This window comes from Pterocles gutturalis, unplaced genomic scaffold (genome assembly GCF_000699245.1).
Source record: "Pterocles gutturalis isolate BGI_N339 unplaced genomic scaffold, ASM69924v1 scaffold61, whole genome shotgun sequence".
NCBI classification, from domain to species: Eukaryota; Metazoa; Chordata; class Aves; order Pterocliformes; family Pteroclidae; genus Pterocles; species Pterocles gutturalis.
The window spans coordinates 1,087-26,366 of NW_010097400.1; the positions used below are offsets into that span (position 1 = coordinate 1,087).

A 25,280-nucleotide genomic window follows, 5' to 3' on the forward strand; every position below is an offset into this window, starting at 1 on the left:
AATACTGAGAGGTTTACAATCACACTGTTGTAAGTGTACCAAAGAAAGATTAAGAATACTGTTATGCAAGCACAAACAAGCAATTAAATGTTACAGTAGCATACTTAAAGGAATGAAAATATCTTCCAAAGAGCGTTGTTAATAAATAACACTGATTTTATAAATCTGTAAGAGGCAGACAGCAAGGATATCTACAAAACACGGGTTTATCAAAATAGACATATTTTGTCATCATTGTATAACATGAGTACCTTGGCATCTGTCAACTCATAGCTTTCTTGTTAATGCAGTTTTGTTCTGTAAAAGTATTTTGTAACTGTTTCTTTCTGCATTTGCAAATTAGATAAATATTGCTTATAAACAAAGATAAATTTTAATAGGGGGAAGCACTCTACTGAATTAAGATACTTAAAGCCTACTCTGGCTTGTGATTTTGTGTGTGTGTTTGTTTATTTAAAAAAAGGAATTGGCCAACAGCATTTTCTTACTGAATCATCAAAACTTTTTTAAATTAAAAAAGTTTGAAAATGCTTATTCTGAAAATGAACCTGTTTTGAATTATTCTACTAAGTTAATATTTCGCCTGGTTTTGTTCCTAGGTTTCTGTCAATGCTGGAAGAAGAAGTGTACAGCCAGAATTCTCCCATTTGGGATCAGGATTTTATGGTGTCCAGTTCCCGAACTGGCCAGCTGGGAATCCAGACAGGTAGCTTGCATTTAGTGATGGATTAGAGAGAACCTGAATATAGAGATAAATCTGTACAAGGGATGAATTGTAAAGAATGAGACTTAGATATGCAGCTTTATAAATAGCAGGCTATACCGAAATCAGTCTGCCTTGAGTAAGCACAGGTGTCTGACTCTCTGGTGCTTCCTCATATAAAGCCCTCATTTTGACGATGAGATCCAGCTCACTGAAGGTGCCATTGGAGCAGGCTGGGTACTGAGGCAAATAACCTGAGAATTCAAGCTGCACGAGTGCGCTCAATGTGGGCAAATGACTGCCGTGGGTCACCTGCTGTGTGGACAGTGTTCCCCTCACATGAGGACCCATGCCAGTCCTCTGATTCCCTAGCAGTAGGGATTAGGGGTCTTCCACATCAGATGTCCCATAGCCTTTGTACACGTGCCTTTGATTTTCTTGTTTTTGTGTGGTTTTTCCTTGCTTTATTTCTTATTCATGTGCCTCATTGGCTATTCTGTAGCTTTATTAATTTTTCCTCAGTTCGGGTACTGAGGTATAAGTCATCCCTAAAACTGCAGGGAGACTGATGGTTTTCAGTCAGTTTCCTCTTCTCCTTTCTGCTCAAAAGTGTTTAAAATCCATTTATGCAGCTCAGGGGTTGACTTTAAGTATTTTTGGAAGCAAAGGCCAGAGGTATTTAATTCAATATTTTGTAACGATTCAGTATTTTGAAAGAATTGTTGATTATCAGTTGACAAAAACATGATGTCATCAGTTTATCTGATAGTGAATTTCCTAGAGTAGTGGGGAAATTCCACTGTGACGGACACAGGCTTTTTTTTGTGAGAAATTCCTAGTCTGCACCATGAACTGGTGAATTATGCCTTACGCACAAGTTCATTGCAACTCTAAAATCATGTTGCTCTCAGAGTTCATTCTATCATGTTAATTTCTGCAGTGCTTCATTTTAATGTGCACCTCTTAAGCACTGGATTCTTGGCATGATATGGCACAAAGAGCTGTTGTTAGTGGTGACACCAGGATAAAGGCATGCAGGTGTCCAGACTGTGAGCTGTCACCTCAGCCCCTCACCTGCCTGCCAAAAGTCCTGACACAAATGAAAACTGGATGATTTGGGATGAGTGGGTTTTAAAAAAAAAAAAAATAAAAAAAAATAGTCTGTGGTCTATTAGTTTCATCCTCTTAACTGGTGCAACAACTTCTCCTTTTATTGAGTTTGATTTGTCCAACCAGTCTTTGAACACTGTGGAACTGGACAGCTGAGTCTGAATGATGAGATTTTGCTTTTTAGTAGACCCCTACAAAAAGTCTTTTCATGAGGCTGAACTCCAGCAGCTTTGGCAGGTATGTGAAGGAAGTGTGTTCTCCTAGCTTGTGCTCAGCAATGCAGAATAATAAAGCTTGGTATTTGCAATGAAGTAAAGCTAACTCTGTCACCCAGCAGTAGTACAGTCCCTCGTTAGGTAGAAGTGTAGAAAAATATGTTGAGATAAAGCTCTAATGTCTCTGCTTGCGAACTGGTGGCGTTGCTCTGTTGCACAGCGTTAGCTGTTACTTGGCAGGTGGTGGGTGTGAAGTTGGGCCCCTCGTTGTGACAGTCCTTCAGTCAGCATCGTAACAGTCCTCATTTTTTTGTGTTTGTCTTTTATGCCACTGCAGTTATCAATCCTCTTCCTGTTGCAAGATCTGTTTCATACAGTGCAAGTCCTTCGTCTCTGGAGCAACCCAGCAGTGGGAACATGAGTCCTGCTTGCAAAGTTTCTTCTGCCCTTGACCCAAACCTAGGTAATGAAGAGGAAGACTTGCTTTTGGGCTTCTGTCAGTGTTATCAGGAGTTGCAGTGTATGGTGACCATTGCCTTCACTCTACAATAGTGACCTGGAGGTGTTTTTACTAAGAGACATGCACACATATTTTTTTCTCCACTATGGTAATGTTTAACTAGTAGAAATGGAAACTATATTTGAAAAAAAAAATGTGTTATTTAAATTCAGTTAAAATGGGGGGAGGTCTGCTGCTGTCAGAGGTTGTTGAAAAACACTTTACTTGGAGTATATGTATCGTGAGCCATGAAAAAAAAGCAGTTTAAATAAAGACAGAGTAGAAGGGGCTGTTGCTTTTTTTTTTTTTTTTAATCTTTCAAGGTACTGAAATTCAATATATTTGAGCAATAAAGAAAAGCACAAACACACCAACCAGGTTAGATTGAAAACCTGAATGAGGTCAGGTTAAAAAATAAAGCGATTTGGGGGAAAAGTTCTTGAATGCATAAATTGTGCTAATAAATCCTTTCTCAAACACCTTAGGATTAGTGAGCCTGTCAAGAGAGTTTGTAGGTCAGAGAGATGATCAGGAGCTCATGTAAAATAAGTCCTCAAGGAAGTAGAAAAAGCTGAGTGAATTCTTAGCCTCCGTGTTTGCTGCAGAGGAACTTAAGGTTCCTAAACTGTAGCTTTATTTGAGGGACAAGTTGGGAAATGGTCTTAAAAGTGGGAATCAGTAGATTTTTTTTTTTTTTTTAATTACAGATCAACAAAATGAGCAGTAAGTAGTGACTAGAACGTTATTTTTTTGAGAGTGTGAAAAGAAATATGGAATTAACAAACTAATTATTAAATTGTGCAGCTGAGGTGTCATTAGAATTGCTCTCACCACTACAGAATTTGAAACACATAGTTGCAAAACTATTTTTTCAAAGGGGTTCTAAGAGATTCAGAAAGCTGTCAATTGTAAGTCTTCTATTTCAGGCAATTAGAAGAAACAATAATAAACTGATTCAGAATGGAATGAATAAGTGTGTGAGTAATGTGATGTGTGAAAGTTCAGTGTGCTTTTTCTAGAACTCATGAATTGTACATATCTGTGAAGGAAATGGTGAGCATTTGGGAAGGGTTTTGTGCACCTGGATATCCAGAAAGCTTTTTTTCAAATTGCTTCAAAAAATTCTGTTTTAAAGCAAGAAATTAATCCCTTGTGAAATAAGGATGGTCCGTTTACATGTGAATAACTGTTTAAAAAGTAATAAATAAAGAATAGGAATAAACTGTTTCCACAATGAAGGGGGGTTAACAATAGAATTCCAAACAATTGTACTGCTTGAAAGTCTGAAAAGGGGAGTGAACAGTTTGATCCTCATATATTTAGAATGCTATAACAGTGGGAAAACAATCTGTAGAATATATGTGAGATAGTGGGTATAGTGGATCCTAAACTATCTGGTTGTTTCAGAAAAAAAGATCTTAAAGTTATAATGGAATTTCCTTTGGGGAAAAAAACAAAAACCCAACCAGTTATCTCCCAGCTAAGTTCTGATCATAATGGCAAAACTTTGCATCCTGGCTCTGAGAATGAACTGTAGCAGATCTTTAGGGAAAAAATAGAGGAACAAGGAACCCATGGAGTGATATTCCTATTTGTACGCTTTCCTAGTATTTGGCCGTTTGCTGCTTGGATAAATCCTGAGCTAGCAGCTGGCCCTGTCAGTATTGTTGTACGTACTAGTCCTTAGTGGACTTTTCTTTCATGATTTTTTTTAATCAGTTGCTTTTGCTACGTTACATGTTGGTCTGCAGTTAGTAAGACAGTCAATAATTAACATGGTATATTTTGATTTGGAAACTTTATATGGACTTTCTAAGTCAAGTATGTATGATGTGTCAGACTGTCCATGCTGCTTGGTTTACAAAAAGGGTGAAATAAATCTGTAATGGATACTTAATTCCAGTGAATCCCAAAATGGGTTTTCATGTTACCCAAAAGTATCCACTATAATGCGTATTGAGCACTGACTTTCCAAGACAGTAGCACAGAGGTTCAATACAGAGGTTGTTGGAGCAAAAAGAAAAGCAAATAGTTTCACAGTGAATTTACAGAGGTATAGGAGAAGGAGAGGTATATTCATTCCTCTTCATGCGAATATCCCAGTGCAAAGACAAAATTGCAGCAATGAAAAGTATTGTTTGTATGTAATTTATTTCTCTTTCTCCTTTTTTTAAATAGGGATTAAAAAAGCAACCCAAACCTTGGCATGCAAACTAACGAATATAACAGAAGTGCTTGACTGTGACAGTTTGGTGGTTTCTAATTTGTCCTGGTTCTGTTTTAAAGGGGAAAAGAGAAAAAATAATGAACCCTATCCTCTGGAGGATTCAAAAAGACCAAGGGTTGTAGGAGACATTCCTATTGAGTTAATCAATGAAGTAATGTCAACAATTACAGATCCTGCAGCCATGCTTGGGCCAGAGGTGAGAAATACATAGACCTGGTGTTGAAAATGGTCTGTTTGTAAATGGTCTGTTTTTAATAAATGTTCGGTGTGGATAGAATGTGATAAGCTAGAAGTCCACAAAACTTATCATGCTGTCAATAAGAAAAATCGAGACTTTAAAAAGGTATGATTAGATGAGCAAAAAATATGGATTACATGCATCATTAACAGGAAGAATAGTTCTACAGTTTTTTTAATGCATTGTGTACTGTTTGCAAAGAGGCTCAGAAACTAGTGATAGTAAAAAAAAAAAAAAGTAGATCCCAGGTTATTTTGCAAGGTACTTTTGTTACAGAAGAGTTCCAGAGAATGCTTTTTGTTGTTAATCATAGATGTAGCTCATAAGACAAAGTAAATGGGCTTTAAATCTTGCATCAGAATGAAAGACCCAGAGTTAAAACCTGTCTAGTGCAGAAAGGCTGATCTAAACAGTTATTTGCTCTGTCTTCCACAGTTGCTCTTTTTTTCTGCTGAACGAGAAAAACAAACAGAATTGCAGAATTGTGCCATGCACAGAATTGCACACTTTTTTTTTTTTTTTTTGGCTGGCTTTTCCTCCTTCTGTTCGCTTTGCCAGGCTGTGTTTTGCCAGCAGTTCTTGTTTGCCAAGGTTTAGCAACAGACTGCTGAAGATTTGGAATCACCTACATTTCTTCCTCGAACTATATACTGTGTCTGATGCCAGTCTGGCTGTTGGGGCTGGCAGTGACTAGAAACCCAGCAGCCAAACTTTGCTCTAAAAAGTAAATAGTATGTGCATGCAGAGATCTTCTGGTGTTGTAAAATGACCTTGAAAACAAAAGTTAAATAAATTGTATTAATTTCATCTCCCTTCAAATGTATGGATTCAATGGCTACATATGTAACAGCAAAATCAGTAGGAATTAAAATGTTCTTTTTGGGCTCTTACAATAGTGGCATAGATAGTGGAAAACTCTACTGAAATGAAAAAAATATTATTTTACCTGCACTGCCATCAAAATACGTGATTTGCAGTGTGTGGGCGAATCCACTACTTTTGTCCAAGCTGGCTAGACTAAAGAAAATGTGAAGACTTAGTGGCATAGGCTTCAGCTGGATGAGTGCTGTCCCCCGAGAGATTTTGCAACTTGCTGAGTCATAACCATCACTGTTGTTACCTAATCTTTACTGAAAGAAGTTTGAATAAGCCTTTGTACACTGTACTGTAGACTTACATCCAGCTTATTTGATAGTGTGACTTCTGCTAAAAAATTGAAATCATTGACATCTCTATTTTTGTAAAAAGGTAGCTTGGAAAAAAGAGGGGGTTTCATTTGTTTGTTCCTTAAGGCTGTTCCATCAGAGGATGTGAAATCTCCATGATTTTGTTCCTCTTTTGTGTGACACAGACCAACTTCCTCTCGGCACACTCGGCCCGGGACGAGGCGGCAAGGCTGGAGGAGCGCAGGGGGGTGATCGAATTCCATGTGGTTGGCAACTCCCTGAACCAGAAGCCCAACAAGAAGATCATGATGTGGCTGGTTGGTTTGCAGAATGTGTTCTCCCATCAGCTGCCTCGAATGCCAAAGGAGTACATCACGCGCTTGGTCTTCGATCCGTGAGTACCGCTGGTTGCAGGCAGCAGTGTAGAAAGTGGCCATCTGAGGTGGTGTGGATGGCAGCTCTGCCCGTGCCACCCTTTTCCTGTCTTTTCAAGCCGCCATAACTCCTGGCCAATCTAATTGGATTGTACTCAAATACTGTCTTGGTGACTGTATTGATCACAAGTGGCTTCTTGTGGGACTGCAGTAGGCTGACCCTGGCTGGATGCCAGGTTCCCACCAAAGCTGCTCTGTCACTCCTCCTCCTCAGCTGGACAGGGGAGAAGAAATATAACGAAAGGCTCATGGGCTGAGGTAAGGACAGAGAGATCACTCAGCAGTTACCATCATAGGTGAAACAGACTTGACTTGGGGAAGTTAATTTAATTTATTACCAAGAAAATCAGAGTAGGGTAATGAGAAATAAAAACTAACTCTTAAAACACTTTCCCCCCCACCCCTCCCTTCTTCCGGGGCTCAACTTCTTAGGGGGAGGGCTCCTCACACTCTTCCCTTCCTCCAGTGTGGGGTATCTCCTATGGGAATTAGTCCTCCATGAACTTGTCCAACATGAGTCCTTCCCAGGGGCTGCAGTTCTTCACACACTGCTCCAGCGTGGGACCCTTCTGCGGGATGCAGTAAAAGGAACAGACTGCTCCAGCGTGGCCTTCCCAGGGAGTCATGGCCTCCTTTGGGTGCAGCCACCTGCTCCAGCATGGGGTCCTCCATGGCTGCAGGTGGGTCTCTGCTCCACCGCTGACCTCTGTGGGCTGCAGGGGCACAGCTGCCACCTCACCACGGGCTGCAGGGGAATCTCTGCTCTGGCTCCTGGAACACCTCCTCCCCCTCCTACTTCACTGACCTTGGTGCTGCAGGGTTTTCTCTTGCATATTCTCACTCCTCTCTCCAGGTGCAGATTCCCAGTTGCACAGCAACTTTTTCCCCTTCTTAAATATGTTATCACAGAGGCATTGCCGCTGTCACTGATGTGCTCAGCCTTGGCCAGCAGTGCATCCGTCTTGGAGCCGGCTGGCATTGGCTCTGTTGGACACAGGGGAAGCTTCCAGCAGCTTCTCATAGAAGCCACCCCTGTAGCCCCCTCACTACCAAAACCTTGCCGTGCAAATCCAATACAAGAACATGGGCCTGCAGGGAAGGCTCCTACCTATCTTGTACTTTTGAATGTTAGAACTGAAAGTCAGAAAGTAATTATGATGCTAATTAGTCGTTTCTAGGCCCATAGTGACTTGCAGGCTTCTCCATCCTCTGTGGACATCGTGAACCAAATGGCAGCAGAGACTGAAGTTTATAAATGAAAAGAGCTTGTGGGATTTATGAAAAACAGCATCATTCATGTCAGCATGGGAGATATCACTCCTCACCCAAGCACGTTGCTTTTCGCTTTATCAGTGCAGGTTTCCTGCCTGGCTTTGGGTGCAACTCCATGCTGCAGGCACTTTAAAAGAGACACATTGGTTGTAGCAGCATCTGCAAGTTGCACATGGTCCTCCATCTACCCTAGCGTCCTGACTGAATTGTGCCTCAGCTGCTCTAGCACAAGGGGAAGTTCTCCTCAGAAGTGTTCACTTTTCCACCATAGTGTTTCCTGCAGAGTCTACTTCCTCTCAACCAGTATGTTCTTCCAAAATGTCAGCCTCTGAAGGATCCGTGCCCAAGGATAGTCTAGAGGTTTGCTGTGCTGACAGCAGCACGTCACAGTGGAGGATGCCTGTGGGCTCATTGCTGCATGTCAGCAGAGACTTTGAGGAGCTCTAACTGAGCTGACTGCAGCCAGCTACACAGCCTGGTTTGTGGAAGAGCCTTTCTCCACCACGGGTAATATCAGCCTCTGTCTTTGTGCACTGTATCATAGCTGCAGCAGTTACGAAAATATTTCTGGAACCATTTCCTCTGCTTGTAGGCTCTCTAGCATTCCCTCAGTGGTACTTTCTAGGTGCCAGCAAACATTGCTGCTGCTGAGTCTGTGCGGTCCTTGAAGCACAAACAGCCCAGTGCTGGGGACTGTTGGACAGGGCTTCAGTACCCAGGCACAGGAGACTGATCTTGGGGCCTTCTCCTGGGTTATTCAGAGGGGAACAGCACTTGTCTCGTAAGGCGAGCGTCGGTCCAGACTCTCTTACCTCTCCTATGTGGGTGTAAGCACCACTCGGATGGGAGAGAGAGGTAGCATCGCGTTCTGGTTTGAGTTTAGGGGCCTTAGCAGTGCTGTGATCTCAAGCAGCAGCTACTGGTTGAAGAAGAACGGTTCCCTCGTGACTGAACATCAAAGCAAAATTGTGAAGTAGTGGTGTTGAGCCGTTGAGCCATGGCCTTCTCCCATGTTTCTCTCGGTCCTCCCTTATTGGGAAAGATTCTTCTAGTAGGCTGAGAGGAACTGTTGGTGGTTTAAGTGCTCTTCAGTATAGATATCTGTGCTTGAGGAAGAGGTATGGTTATTGCTACAGCAAGAAAATGCCCTCCTTTATGTACCTGTGGCGAACAATTGACCCAAAGGAAGTGAAGCATGTTGCCTGGGCAGCTCAGAGAACCCCAGCATCTGCCATGAATCTCCAGGGACACACTCTGGGGACCTCCACTGAGTAGTGGGTACACACAAACCTACATCAAGTACGAGAGACTGGAGTCCAACAGTGCTCTTCCCAAATTTACTTCAACTATTACCTTACTGATCGTCTCTAATGTTCTTATTTCCAAAGTGCCCATCCTTACTGAATCTTGTTGCTTAAACAACTCAAGCATGAGGAAACAAAATCTCAAGCTACTACATTGCTGCTGTAATTCCACCAAAATAAGTACACAAAAAGAAGAATATATAAAATGTAAAAAATCTCCTTCAATGGTGGCACATAAAATATAACTATTCTTTAGATTAGCTTTTTTTGACAGGGACTCACTTTTGGCACCAACCCTTCCCCCAGAAATATATCTTCTATAAATTTACTGTATTGTTTATACAATTTATATGATACCATGTATTGAATAATCTGGAGAACAGGTGCAGTATAAATCTTTCCAGACCTTGAGGGTTACGCTAAAATTCTTAGTCCTTGACACAAGAGTTCAGATTACACCTTGTTACGTGTTTCCTGGCAGTCAATGGAAGTGCAACAGAAGTGGATGTTTATGCTGGTCTTGATTCCACTAAGAGCACATGATTAGAAATATGAAATATCATTTCTTGCTTCATCAGCTGCATTTGAAACTGACAGCTTAGCTATAGAGAGTGCATGCAAGGAAACAGGAATCCATTAGAAAGGACTTACTGTCCTGTAACTCCATTAATTTCTAATTTAGTCAGGGTAAAATCATCCTGAGAACTGTGCCATGGCATAACTGTCAGCAATGAAATGAAATTCAATGAAAGCAATACAACTCTCATTTATTGGGCATTACCCTGGTATCTAGGAGTACTTGGCAAGGTCTGGACCTTGCTGCATGAATGATGAATTTTATGGTAAATTCAAAGCATGATGTTAAAATAGCAACTCTTCTGTAGGTACAAGCAGCTAATTTAACAGAGGCATATACAATTGTATTAGCATAATGGAAAGAAGTTAATCAAGTTTGTGGAAAAAGGAGGCTAATGGCACTTTATGTACTATGTACATGAATTAAAGTGACTGTTATTTTTGTCTACTCAGGAAACACAAGACCCTCGCATTAATAAAAGATGGTCGTGTTATTGGTGGTATCTGCTTCCGGATGTTCCCCTCCCAAGGATTTACGGAGATTGTTTTCTGTGCTGTGACTTCCAATGAGCAAGTCAAGGTAAAAATAATTCACTAGTAGAGTTTATTTAGTGTATTTGAGTTCCATTCACCACTGCATATGCTCCTAATTTTGTTAGTCACATTGAATATACTGCTGAGTTGCTGAACAGGAATATAATTTGAAAGATACAGTGATTCTGAATGTACTAAACAAAAACTAAACAAATGTGCAGATTTAGAATCATCATCATAATAATAGGATTACTTGTAATAAAAAAAAGTAGGATTACTTGTAATAAAAAATAGTAGGATTACTTGTAATAAAAAAAGTCTTATAGTGGTTAGTAGTCTCCCGTTCTTGGACTATTCACACTTCTCTCTTCCAGAATTGCCTCTCAGTGTAGTTTAACACCTCATGGTTGACTGAAATAAGTCTTGCTTGTGTGTGACAGTAATTTCTCTTCACTTTTTGGCGTTAACATGATTTCTGTCAAAAAGCTTAGGTGTAGTTTTGCATTTCAAAATAAGCACACAAGCTATTCTATAAACTCTTTTTTGAGTTCATTTCACAAAGTGTTCTTTGAGTGTTTAGAATTAGCGGCTGTTTTGAAAGAATATAGAGCACTATGAATACAGGAGATTCCTCAGGCTTTCTCAGGGACTACAGTAGCTCTTACTATGACCATTTGTTTTGGGATTTTGCCTTTAGATGGTGCTGTAGCTTTGTTTTTCAGTTTAAACTGTTAGAGCTGAGTTGTGGGTTAATTCAGAGTTTGTGGCAGTTGAGCACACAGAAATTGTGTGCCCTGTTTTGAAGGGACGAGCTCTGGGCGTGGAGGGGTAACAAAGTGGGATTGAAAGCCTGTGACAGCTGTTAGTACTTGGGGGATATTTGATTTTATTCAGCTCTAGTGTTAGAGAAGAACGTTCCCTGGCACTTAGCAGTGGCCTGTCATAAAAGTACCAAAAGTGTTTTAGCAAGTGCAAACAATAAGGGAATGTGCTTAAGTTATGTCTACTCTAAGCTTGACTAATTCGTAAAAGGTGGTTTCCTTCTACTAAAACAACTAACTGCACTACCCAACTTAGGCTGCCAAAGGTGTGTTGAGATTCCCTCGGAATAACCTTTCAGAATATAACAGAGCAAATAAATCTGACCTCTCAGAGTGCCTCCTAGGTTGCATATGCACGCATAATATACAGTTTCTTCTGTTACACTCTGGGTGCCTTGCTGTATCAGTTGACTGTTTCTGAAAATCTGCCTTCTCACATTGCTATCTGAGTACAGTGACCCCTACCAGCAGGTAACTGAGGAAAACTAAATGTTCACACATGGGTGAACTGCCTACTCTTTGGAAAAATAAATTCCTCTTTTAATTCAGTTTGGGGCTGGAATAAGAAATATGGGTGCTGTTTTCCTTTATGTATGATATTTAAAAGTTGGATTGTTTTTGAGATAGTTTGATCCCATGTTACGAAATTATTTTAGATTTTACTGTTCATGGCTTTGTTTCTTTTAAGATTGTTAGACTTTGGCAAGTGCTTGGGAGAGTGAATAAATCTTGGGAGGGTTATAAAAGTAATAGGTCAGCAGAAAATGTTTGAAGTAATTGTCATAATAATTGCTGAAATTCCTTTGAGACACAAAGCTGACATTTTTTGTCACCGATGAGATGCTCTAGAATTACTGGAATGAATTGGAGTGTTTCAGGTGTAAATAAAATGTCAGTCTCTCGGATGCTGTTCCATTTACCCTGCTGATGAGAAAGGAAGTGAGGAACTTGGAGAGTTCGTATACTGCTAGCTTGCATTTAAGGAAAACATTTTTCAGTAAAAATTTTGGTACTTGTTGTCTTCAAAGAATTTGAGAACTCAAATTTGCAATCAGAAAGTCTCTTCGTTATCTTCAGCACTTCTGAATTCTAAGAAACTCTGTGCCACTTAACATGTCATCAGTTGTCAAACTGTTTCTTTGTATTTGATGTCATGCATGATGTGTGCCACTTTAACAATTTAAGAGCTTCCTCAAATTCAGAAGTACTTATTTTTACATATATGAGGTCTTAATTTCAAATATGAGGTCTGAATACGAGATGCTCCAAACACTAGCTGGAAAGGAAGGACTAATGCACAGATTTTGTACCTAGATTAGAAGGATTTTAAAGACAATGTGTTACTACTAAATTTTTTTATTTTGAGCTTCAGCACTTAGCTAACTTGCTTTTGTCTGTCTGTTTCCATGTTTGAGGCTATTAAATTGTGAATTAAAGGAGAAATATGTATTTTCTAATTTATTTTTTCTGCCTTATGTACATAATTCAAAATTTCCCCAGTTTTCAAGAACAGAGTGCCCGAAATTATTCCATGTATATTTCTGTAAATGTCCAGTTATTCTCCGTGATGTTGAAATTGGAACATATGCAGGAACAACACATTATTACAGGCTTTCCTGTGTATTTTACATTTCTTCATCTCACAGCAGAAGGGGGAGACTGTAGCTTACTTGGAAATGTGAATAAATGGAACCTTTTGTTTACTTTGGGGTTGAATGGAAATTATTCCTGTGTGCAGTCAGAAGGCATAGCTGTTTATTTGATTGTGCACTCAAAAATTTTATGCTGCTTATTAGGGTAATAACTTTCACTATTCCCTTTTATGCCCTATGATAAATTCAGATTATAAATCCTTTGAGACAGAGGCTGTTTCTGCTACAGGGGCACAGAACACAGTAAAACAGAGCTCACATCTCAGAACATGTTCCTCTAGGAGGAATCACTTTGTTATTCCTACTGCTTTGCAGTTTTGAAATTATATGGCTAAGAAAGGATGCCCTATTATTACAATATATGTAGTTTTGCTATTGGTGAAACATTTAACTATTAGTAGTTGAAATCTAACTTAAAAGGAAAAAAATAGTGTGTGCGCCTTGAATTGCGATTTCCAGATGCATGCCTCTTTAGAGTTATGCTTTACCCCCAGAGAGAGTCTTTGGTCTCTTAGATTAAAAGTGAATCAGACAATAGAAGCTGTGATATTTTGTGTTCCCTGTTGCATCACAAAGATAACCTTACAAGGCTGAAAACGGCTTGATCTGCAGTGCACCTCACAGAAAATCTTTAAAACAGGATTTAGAGGAAAGACTGCATTTTTAAAACCAGTCTGTAACAACCCTCGATCTACAGTTTCCAACACGCACAATCCCTAAGGGCTTTGTAATGGCTTTTTCCTCGTATGTTTCACACAGGGTTATGGGACTCACCTAATGAACCATCTGAAGGAGTACCACATCAAACACAACATTCTCAACTTCCTCACATATGCAGATGAATATGCTATAGGCTACTTCAAAAAACAAGTAAGTCAATGTGAGAAGTTACTTGGTGCAAGAAGTTACCATCTAGCAGTGGTGAACTAAACAACTAGATGCAACAAAGTAGGTGGATAAAATGCATAGTGCAATTTTATGTGTGTATTTTTTATCTACAAAATATGCTCTGTGTTCATCTTGTGTAATGATATTGGCTTATAATGCATTTTATTTTGATGGCGTAATCTGCATATAGGTGCGCAGTATAGCCTATAATTTGTCAAGTCTAAAAACCAGTTGAATATGGGCTGGCTGCTTCTTCATTCATTCAATTCCTTCCCTGATTCTAGAAGTGTAAAGAAGGACACGACATACCTGCAGCAGACTAAAACTTACCTGACCTGTGCTCACAGCTCTTCCTGATTTGAAACATGAGGTTCAAGTTCAGGAAAGATTGCGATGTCTAATCTGTCAAATAGATTTGATAGATTAAACAGGTGTCAACTATCTGGTCAGACAATAGAGTGAAGACGGAGTCAAACTGTTCTCAGAGATGTACAGCAATAGGATTAGAGGCAATGGACACAACTTGTATAATGGAAAATTGCAATTAGGTAGAAGGATTTTTTTTTTCTTCTTCCTGTTCTGAGGGTGGTGAAATACTGGAAAATGTTGCCCAGACAGGTTGTGGAACTTCTGTCCTTGGCAGTCTTTGAGACTGGACCTTGAGCAACCAGATCTGGTGAGGCCTGCTCTGAGCAGGGGTGGGGCTAGATGACCTCCCCAAGTCCCTTCCAACCTCAGCTGTTCTATGATTCTACATATAAACCTGATATAATTCACTCTCCACACATTCAAAATGAATAAAAGCTGGGCTAGTGATACTGCTGTCTGTGCAGACAGTGTCTTTTCCCATCTGAAATGTCCCTTCCCCAGTTTGAAGGTGCTCAGTCTCCATGTAAGTCTGAAGCCTTTGATGGTAAGCTGTGAGGCAGAACTCCTGGTTGGGTTCCTGATTTTTACTGAGGTTTCACTGATACAACAAAAGAATAAAATGCAGCGAAAGTGAGAGTCCAACACTGCTTTTTATTGTCTTGGTTAATGCTTTTGTGGGTTTGTTTTTCAATTAACTTTTGAACTGTATGAAGACTGTAGTGTAAGTTTGGAACTTTTAATAGGATTTGTTATTTTTTTTTTTTCATTTGAAATAGAAAAGTAAAAAAAAAAATAAACTTCTTTCTGGCTATAAAGTTACTGTCATCTCATGGACTTCAACAAGAACTTTCCTTGACTAATGACTACAGGACTGGCATCCTTTAATATTAAAATGAATTTGAAAAAAAATTTGAGTAGATTTGTCCACAGTAAAAATCTTTTCCTCCATCTCTTTGTCTCCCCTATGTCCCTTCTTTTCCTATACTTATAAGCCATTAATTATTCTTCTATCAAGTGACTCTCATGAGAAGGTGTTTACAACACTGTGAACCGTGGTCTGTAACTCTTTCTATCATTTTGTCTGTATTTTAACATTATGATGAATTTGGTTCTAAGTAATTATAGCATTTCAGTTAAAAGCAACATAAAAGGAAAATGGCATCATGACAACTTGAGTTTTTTTCTTCTTCAGGGTTTCTCCAAAGATATTAAAGTACCAAAAGCAAAATATGTTGGCTACATCAAGGATTATGAGGGTGCCACATTAATGGGATGTGAATTAAATCCAAGGATCCCCTACACAGAATTTTCTGTCATCATTAAAAAGCAAAAAGAGGTAAAGGCTGAAATGAAACACTGAACATGCTGGTCTATTCAGATGGCTAGAAACAGTTCAGTGAGTGACAGATTAGCTCTCTTCTTTGCTTTGGTGTTAAAACATTGGAATGTATACTTTTATTAGTTAGAATAATCCTTTCATTCAAGTCCCAGTGCCATAATTTTGCAATTGAAGTGTTAAATTCTACCTTACTAACTTTATGATAATGGAAGTGTTGAAAAGTACTGATATTTTGAGTATTTCATAGCTGTTTTGTTGTAGATCATAACTAAGCAAAATCTTATGAGACTGATTTGTTCTGCAGCTGTCTGAATTTTTTTTCTCCCCTCCACCCCCTGACAGCTGTATTCAGTAGCGTGACTTTTGAATAGAATGTTTGTATTGCTGGTCCTGTATTTTACTTGAAAGAAAGAGGATAGTGCTGGTGTTTGATCATACGAATCAAGAGTGGGCTCCCTTAAATTCCAGACAGTCACTCTTTGGAGTTCATGTGGGATGTTCTTTATTTAGTCCATAATAATATTTCATATAATAGGGCAGTCTATTATCAAAAAATATGTTTCCTGTTATTTTTAAATACCTTCCTGGGTTTTTAAAGAAATACAGATTACGAGGATAACTTGTTTTTTCAAGGTTGGTCAAATCTCATTACTTTTTATTTTGTTAAAATTCTTCTTTATGGAACAATCATTTTCCTTCCAATAGATCTATTTGGCCTATGTGTGCAGAAAGAAAGGCAATATCTGAGTGCCATACATTTAGTTTACAAGGTTTCTTAACTTCACTCATTGGGACATTTTTCATAGGTCCATACAATATAGATCATAATTTTTTCCCTTTCATTTCTACTTGATTGGGTTACTCTTGAGATCCCAGTCTGCTGCTGGACCATGTCACCTTTCCCTCAGGGATAGGATGTTGTCAGGGTGGGCAGATAGTAGACATGTCTCTTTTAGCCTGTTACATCTCAGGCCTGCTTAACTGCAGCAATACAGTTCTAGGCCCAAACCATCAACATGTCACTTCCAAAAACTTAAGTTAGTTTTTAAGATTGTGGCTCTGGGACTGCTTTATTAGAATATGGTATTTTCCATTCTTCACTCTCTTATTTGGTGGGGTGTCCATTTTGTTCCAAAACACTTGGAGACACTCCACTTAGAGATAAAATGCCTCGGTCCTCAGACATCTCATGTCAACCACTGTTAGAAAGCAAGCTGTTATTATACGCTGATCTGTGATTGCTGTTGTATCTTCTCTGAGAAGAAATGTATACACCTTTGGAACTGCAGCTTGCGATTGCTTGTTTGATAAACAGAGACTGGGATTTTTAGTCTCTCTGTTTGAAAGAAATTTAGAAATAGCCCTCACAGTCTGCATCTTTGAGGAGTGTTCACATGTCTGCACAGATCAAAAGCAATGAAGATGATTTATGGACATAAGTAGAATTTTGAGTGTTGACAGGATGGATAATGGACTGATTTGGTTTGCTGCTGGTATTGGCCAGTACAGGACATCAGACTTTTCTAGTCCTGTCTTTTTAGAAGAGAAGCTTTTCATGGGATCTAATCTTTTATTTAAAGAATAAGAGTATATGCCTATAGTTGCTAAGACCATGTCACCTGACACTGGGTACCTGTCACAGACTGCCATTGGTGAGTTTGCACTGCCTGGTTTGTAGCTCATCTGCAGTCATTCTGAAAAATATGAAAAAATCCCTTTATGCAAAGCATTGTGACCTGCTGACTTGTGAGTAATCACTGTTACTGATTGAACAGCTTGTTTTAATCAGGAAGAGCCACTAGTTCCTAAATTATAAGAAGGGTTTAAGGTGGATTTGACAATTCATTTGAAAGTATTTTGACATTAAACTGGAATCTGGCCATGGTGCTGGTTTATACTGTATTTTTCTTAATGTTTGTAACCTCTATTAAAAATCTGATTTTTTTCTTTTCCTCCTCTTTGAGAGGAAATACTATGTGTGGGGGAGTGAATGTCCTTAAAAAATAAAAATAAATCCATCTTTATTATTTCCGAAGAAAATAGTTTCTCAAACTGTGGTGTTCTGAATGGCTGCACGTTTATTTACTCCCGGATATGAAGTGGGCCATTTTGAAAGTGACATATTCAGGACACACAAAGCTTAGTAAGAGTCTAAGGGTGTAACAAGAGCACCAAAGCAAATTATTTAGAATTGAGGTAATGAGATTGCAAAGCAGAACAGAGTATATCCCAGAATTGCAAAAGCCTATTCTGGCATTTACCAGCAAAGTAGAATATGGGTTCCAAAGAACGGCATCATCCTGATTTTCTTGAGAGAAAATCTTCAGTAAGAGTATCTCTGACTGATATCTAAGCAACCCCTACAGTTATATGGAAACTTCAAAATTAACAGGTATTTCTAAAATTATGGAATGTGCATTGAAATATGCGCATTCAGTGTGTGCCTTGAAATTTCTTCCCAGGCTGTGCTGAAGCAGTTCAGTAGCACCAGCTGGTAGAATTGGAGCCAGTTCCCTAATTTGCTTCTGGGAAACTTCCTTCCTTACCCCTGCTGCCACCTTCCCAGGAGTTCTGCAGTTTGTGATCAATATGGCAAGCAGTGACTCCTTTTCTTCCACATTTGTGCCTAAATAGGCAGCTGAGAGACTTCATAGTCTCATCTGCAGAAGCAGTGTTTGGCCAGGTAGCTCACTCCTGTTACCAGCTTCAGGGGATCTATAAGGACCGTAAGATCAGGAAGCAAGAATGTTTGTGTTCATCACAGTTTTGCATTAATCCTCTGGGTTACTTTTGAGCAAAGCAATTATTTTTTGTTTTCTCTGCTGCTTTATTACAGATAATTAAAAAGCTCATAGAAAGGAAGCAAGCTCAGATACGAAAAGTTTATCCTGGCCTTTCTTGCTTCAAAGATGGAGTACGACAGATTCCTATAGAAAGCATTCCTGGAATTAGTACGTATCAACCTCTTTTAATGTAGAACAGAAGCAGAACAGCCCAAGAAAGGTCCAAGACTGAAAATACTAATGTCACATATTTATTTTTTATTATAATGTAATTATTTTGGTCTGTTGATTTGATTTCTATGAAGATTGTTGTGTTTCCAGTACAATTGCTATCTTTGAGACTTTCCCGAGGCATCCCAGGCTGATGCTCTTTTATGTGTGTAATATTATTTAGATGTGATCCCTCTTTGATTTGTATTACTGTGGTGTAGTCAGCAATTTCCCTTTGGCACCACTGTTAAGCACTGCACTCCTGTACAAGGATGTGTTCTGTGCTAAACATGGACTTAAAGGACAAAACAGAACTAGAACATTTAAGTATCATCTTTTGCGGGATTTTTTTGAACTGTCCTTTCCAGAAATTTATTCTCTGTCGCTAGGGAATCAAATTGAATAACTTTGACATCATTATTCTTGACAGAGGTTATGGTAAAATATATATTGAACTATTGAAAAAATGTGTGTTGCATGTAGGAATATTTCAGAATCTTTTCAGCAGTCTAGAGGAAGAGGAAATTGAATGGGGCTGTAGGCTAGATGGTTGTGTTATTTATTAGGAATAGCTTTTATTAAAACAAACCCATTTTACTTGCAGCAGTGCTGAAATGGCTTATCTTTTTAGAGTTGCAGTAATTCAGTTAATGTTCTGACCTACTGTAGTTCCCATGTAATCTCTCATGTTGTTGGTGTACAGGAGAGACGGGCTGGAAACCAAGCGGAAAAGAAAGAGGGTAAGTGCTGTACAGAGTAAAATGATAAAGCAGTTTGGAGATTTCTTGTCTTTAGACAATGTCATTTGATGTTACCTTCCATCCATTGGAAGATGGGTAAATAGTCTTCAAGGGATAAGTTCTTAAGTGGGTTTGGGTTTTGGTTTTTTTTTTGGGGGGGCGGGGGAGAGTTGGATTTTAGTTGTGGGTTTTTTTAAAATTTTACTTCTTCCATTAAACGCTTGAAACTTTGGAGTTGCTATTAGGTAAGATGCACATAATAGGAATTAGGATAAGGAATTCAAGCTAATCTTTTTGTGTTCATATTTTCTTTCAAGTAAGGAGCCCAAGGATCCAGATCAACTTTACAGCACATTAAAAACCATCCTGCAGCAGGTGAAGGTGAGTGCTAGTTCTAGTTTACCTTCTGTAAAGATTTTTAAGTGATTTGCAATATAGAGTTTCCATATTAGATACCTTACTTTTTTCTTTACCAAAGAGCCATCAAAGCGCTTGGCCCTTCATGGAACCTGTGAAGAAAACAGAAGCTCCTGGATATTATGAAGTTATAAGGTTTCCCATGGGTAATGCCATTTTTTTAAGTATAGAGTTTAAAAATCTGTGTAGCTGGAGACATAGCAGATAAATTGTAATCTGATTGTTTTACGTTAAAAGATATGTATTACTTGCAGATGAATAACTTGCAGCTCTGAAGTGCCAAGAGTGCAATGCTGTCATTTGAAATTTATGACTGCTTTGTGACCTTTGTGAAGCATATATAGTGTTTACATGTGAAATCTTAGTATGCCCCAGAGAGCCCTAGCAAGTTCTTAAATGGTGCAGTCAGCTAGAATTTTTTGTGACTGAGCTGGTTTGAATTGTATGAATATGTTCGTGTGTGTGGTAACTGGTCATTGCAGATCATACTGGTACATTAAAAAAATCTCAAGGCAAACTTTCAGGAACACCCGAGCATTTGAATTGCTTTGAAAAACAGATTTAAGCTTTGTAAAACACATAGTAAAAACCTTTTCAAAAGTACCAAGGTTTTCTAATTAAGTCCTAACAGTTTGCTCCACTTTAAGTTTAGGAAAATGCTTCGTGCAACTTATGGTAAGACAATTTTTATCTTTGTATTTTAGGTCTGCCAAAATTGTACGAGGTGGTTTATTCATTTATCTATTTATTTTTACTTTTAAATCATGCAGCTATTGCTTATGCAGGGTTTCTTGCAAAGGGAAGTACACAACTGCTAATAACATTTTTCTTTTCTTTTGACTGCTGGGTCATATAATTTCAGTGATGATTCAGTGCTGTTCTAAACAGGTGCTTATGATTTGTATTGCAGCAGATTTAAAACTGAATCCTGCTGCTCCTCATTGTTTATGCAATACTCAGCTCCATCTTTCTGATTACAGTTTCTGTACCTTTTAATGTTATTAGAGAATGAAATACAAGTTCATTGCAGGCTACTATCACTCAGTTTCTCAGAGAATGAAAGTGTTTGTTCGTGGTGCTTTGCATACGTTCCTAGCCTGTGTATACCAATTTGACTTAATGACTTTTTATATTCAGTTTATAATTTCCAAATAGCAAATATATGTTCACTTTATGAAACAGTGGCTGGCTTCCTGTATCCCTGACACAAATGTGTTTTCTAGCAATGAAGAAAAAGAATGTTAACACCCTCCTGTGGCAGTTTTTGCCGTCTGCTTTTCTGAGCAGAGACTAAATCTAGATGGCTGTTTAATCTGAACAGTGGTTACAAAGAATTTACTGCCTAGGTTGGCAAACCCAAAGTAGGAATGCTTTCTGTCTTTTCCTTGTTCAGGTGTATTACACTGGAGGTGGGAGCAGCAGCTCTCATTTTAGGATTAAACTGAGGTCTTTGGTTTAGTTTTGCTTTGTTTTTTCAGCTAAGGAGCCCAGCACAACTAAATCGTGTTTTGATTCATGATCAACTTGTGCTTTCTGCCTGCTCTCACTGCCAGCATGCTGATACCGTACAAAAATCGCTCAGACAGAATTGCAGTTGAAAAGAAATAGCATTGTCTTTTCTTATCACATACAAGATCTAACATTTGTCTTTACATTTGCATACAGACTAAATTGTACAATATTTGAGAGGTATGGCTGTAGGGTTTTTTTTTTACTACCTCCCAAGGTCAGATCTCATGTGTAAACACTTTTTCCCCCTGTTTTAAGTACTCTTATCAGCTGCTTATTTTCAAGAAATACTGTTTGCTTTTTTTCCTTTTCACCTGCAATACAAAAGCTGTATGTCTGAGTGACAGATGGAGCCAAAATTTCACTGTAGTTAGAGGAGAACAGTTTAACTGACCAGCCAGGCAATGTTTGCTTTAGGGTGAGCTGAACGGCCTTCTCAGTTGGATACTGTAATCAGACTATGGATCTCTTGTTTAGATGTAGGCACCTAAATTTCAGACTTATTGGGAGCAGAATGAGCCTTTGCTTTTGCAAAATATTGTGCAGCACTAGCAGATGGCAAGTTATATATCATTGGAAAGAGGTATTGGGAGCATCCATCAAACTTTTCTTAAGTAATCCCTTCTTGTCAATTTGACAGGGTTTTTCTCTATTTTGCCAGTCAAATCTCCCTTAAAAAAAAAAAAAAAAAACCCAAAACAAAAACGACAGCAAACCCAAAACCAAAAAATCCCTTCAAAACCCAAACCAAGCCCACAATACCCACAGCCATATTTTTAAATCTTAAGCTTTAGGGTTTAATTCCTTTGCATTGGAGGTCCTTGGTCTCTGCTTTCCTTGTAATACTTGTTGGCTTAAGTCTTCTCCATTTCAGCTGTTTCTGTTATGGTTTCACAAAGGTGTTGCTGAAGCCTGGCTCAAAGATTGCTCAAAAAATTGTTCTTGGAGTATCTGAAGTGAGAAAAGCCAAGGCATCAAGCACACCTCCCACTACTTCTATTCCTGTACTTACTCCTAGAACACTTGTAGACAAAATTTTTAAATGCCTGGTAAGAATTACTGGGAAAGTGACTGTGTGGAGAACAGTGAGATGATTTATGTATTTTATGGATGATTGATTTTAGTATAAAGGAAAACATTTCTTAAAGAATGTTCTGTAAGTAAGGTTTTTGTATCTGTTCTCGCATGACTCTTAAGAAGGGATACGTAACTATAAACTTTGAAGACGTAATTAAAATATATGTAGAGTGTGGAAGAAATTTAATCTTTTTTTCAAAGCTGCAAGTACTACTTGTAGTCTAGACAGATGTCTCCTCTCTGCTGTGTTCACACAGAAGTGAGGATTTTAGGTTAACATACATCTTTTGTGATCTTTGCTTATACACTCTAAGGCCTCCTCCAGTGAGCTGACAACAGCTTTGCATCACAGAACAGTTAGGGGGGAGTCAGGGACATCTGATACCCACTGAAAACTCAGAGAAGTATGAGAACACAAAAGAACAATGCTTTCATCTTTTAAAGAAGAAAAAATAAACTCTACACAAAATCATTCTTACAGGGAAATATTTCTTAGTTCCAGAAGCTCAGTTGCTGTTCAAACTGAAAAAGGGACTGTGCCTTACATGAATGCAATTAGGAATCTCAAATCCCACCTTTGCCAGTTCATGTTAAATGGCAAATGAGTCTAAAGGGATATTGCATACAAAAAGTATTTGAATAAAATGCTGTTAATCTATTTTTCTCCTGTACAGATCTCAAAACAATGAGTGAGCGACTCAAGAATAGGTACTACGTGTCTAAGAAATTATTCATGGCAGACTTGCAGCGAGTCTTTACAAATTGCAGAGAGTACAACCCCCCCGAGAGTGAATACTACAAATGTGCCAATATACTGGAGAAATTCTTCTACACAAAAATTAAAGAAGCTGGATTAATTGACAAGTGACACTGTCTTTTTTACAACCAAACAGTGTGCCTATTTTATGGACAGGGGAAGCCATTATACGTCTGCGTTGTGGGACTTGTAAGGTTTCAAGAAACTTCTGTTTAATACTTAGCACTTTTAAAGACCCTTTTAGTTTTGCAAACGTGTATTATACTGAAGTTACAAACATTATTTTATTAAAATACTTTATAATGTATTTAATTACGGAAAATTTATTTTATGTGCCCATTACCGTATATTCATAATAAGTTTATCAGCTACAGCCTCAGAAACCCCACAAAACGTGTGGGAAATTGCACATGTTTGGGAATATGAAGAAGATTCCCAGACAACAGATGTTATAGCTTACCTAATGCAGTACCTATTTGATAAAGGTTTTATTATTTTTGTCCAGTAAAAAAGAAAACAGTAAGGGAAAACAACAGTTGGGGGAGTTCTGAAACACTTGTTTCTTTGTAGAGTCTTTTTATAAGATATTATTTTTTAAAAGAAACAGCTGGTTGAGAAGCTGTGAGAGAAGAGCAGCCAGTTCTGAAAAAGAACTGCCTGTAATCTTTGATAGATGCAAGTTTTTTTATTCATTTTGGGTTTTGATAAATATTTTACTTGCAAATAGTAATCTCATAACCACTATTTAAAAAAATCTGGCTAGATTTGTAATGTCATAGTGACTTGGCTTATGCAGGACATAAGTACCCAAAGTAACTTGAGAGAATGCGATTCACATGTACTAGAAAATTTCAATTGGCTTAGTGGAGTTAAGGTTTTGATGCACTTCATGACCTACCCTATTTACTACACTTCACTGATAAATTCTTTAGAGAATACATTCTTTAGAGAATAGAGACCATTGTACACAAAAGAAGTCGACGTGACAGCTTCTAGCTTATATACTTGGCTCTGTGGTAAACTGGATTTTCTACCAAGCTTTACTGTAAACACATATTAACTGTGATTATTTAGACCCAGGAACATATTAACATGTTACAACTCACATTAGTATATCTTCAAATTGAGTACTTATAGATATATATATAATATATCTATATAATATATATATTTTGCTGCTTACACTACACTTAAGAGGTACACCTAACCTAATGGAGATCAGCACAGGCCAAAACGTTGTCACTTGACATTTTCTAATTAGAATTTTTAAATTATAGTTGCTTTTGTGAAAAACAGATTTAACTTTCATTCTTGGTGTTTTATATTTACAAATGTTACACTGGTAAAATTCAATAGTTATAAGACTGAAAAAAACCCCAAATCCTGTGCTGTGTCAAAGAATATATTCCTGCAAAATGACTGTGCAATGTTAGATTATGAGTCGATTCAGCAAGTAGATGGCAGGAACTACCTGGAAGTAGTAAATGTGGTACACAAGGTATTCAAAATGTTAACGCTAGACTTGCCCTAGTGTTTAGTATGAGATTAGTCTGACCTACATTTGGATCTATAACAAAGGTACAGTGAGTACTTTTTTTTTTTTTTTTAAATAGCAAGTACTGGATGCTATAATCCTGTTTTGTAGATTGGGCCTCCAGATGCACCTGTTAAGCTTGGTATCCTGTGAAATTTTGTTATTTTCAGAGTAGATTTTCTTACCGTCTTTCAATCAGATTGTCTCTTCTATATTGAAACATTTGTTTTCTAATTTAAGAATTAATATTTTCATAGATACTGTGCAATAAAGTTACGGTAGGATATGTCGTTTTGCAAATGCTTTAACAATTGATGAACTTCACATTTGTAAAATTAATATATTGTACTGGTACAGAATAGTTTTAAATTATATGTACAAAACTCTACTTCTGTTGGTCTCTTTTTTCATTACTTAGTTCTTGCACTAAGTTTACATACTGAAGCAATTTTCACAACTGAGCACAGTGAGGCTACAAGAATACAATCAGTGCATCTTCCAGGTACACTAGAAAATATACAAGAAGAGCCTGAGTTCACTGGGAACAGGGTGTGCTCAGCTGAGCTAAGCATTCACTGTGGAAAGCTGCAACCCTTCCACGTAGTAGTCCCATGTCCATACTAACTGAGCTATAGTGCTATTACTCCACTCTCCTCACCATCACAAAAAATTCTTTGACTTGGCTATTTAAAATAAGTTTTAATTATTCACCTCAAAGCATGCTCATGCCATTTTCTAGCTTTTGTCTGCTCCAGTCCTTTATTCACAAGACACAATCTACATAGGAGCAACCTACAGTCTACGTTGAGCTTGTACGTATCTACTACTGTCACTGTGTTACTCAGATGGGACACTTTTGCATACCATACACAAATCCTAACAGGCCATTAAAGAGTATGACGATTT

The 25,280-nt window shown here is 38.3% G+C and overlaps 1 protein-coding gene across 1 annotated transcript; it reads left to right on the forward strand.

Annotated features, from left to right (window-relative positions):
- Positions 1 to 599: 599 nt before the first annotated feature.
- LOC104458497 (histone acetyltransferase KAT2B) lies at positions 600 to 23,338 on the forward strand (the record flags this gene model as incomplete). Its single annotated transcript, XM_010087486.1, has 12 exons — positions 600 to 706; positions 2,366 to 2,491; positions 4,814 to 4,950; positions 6,344 to 6,552; positions 10,198 to 10,324; positions 13,511 to 13,621; positions 15,201 to 15,344; positions 18,184 to 18,298; positions 19,044 to 19,080; positions 19,398 to 19,461; positions 19,559 to 19,643; positions 22,758 to 23,338. Coding segments are annotated over 12 exons (1,456 nt in total), but the record flags the coding sequence as incomplete, so codon positions are not given.
- Between the last annotated feature and the right edge of the window lie 1,942 nt (positions 23,339 to 25,280).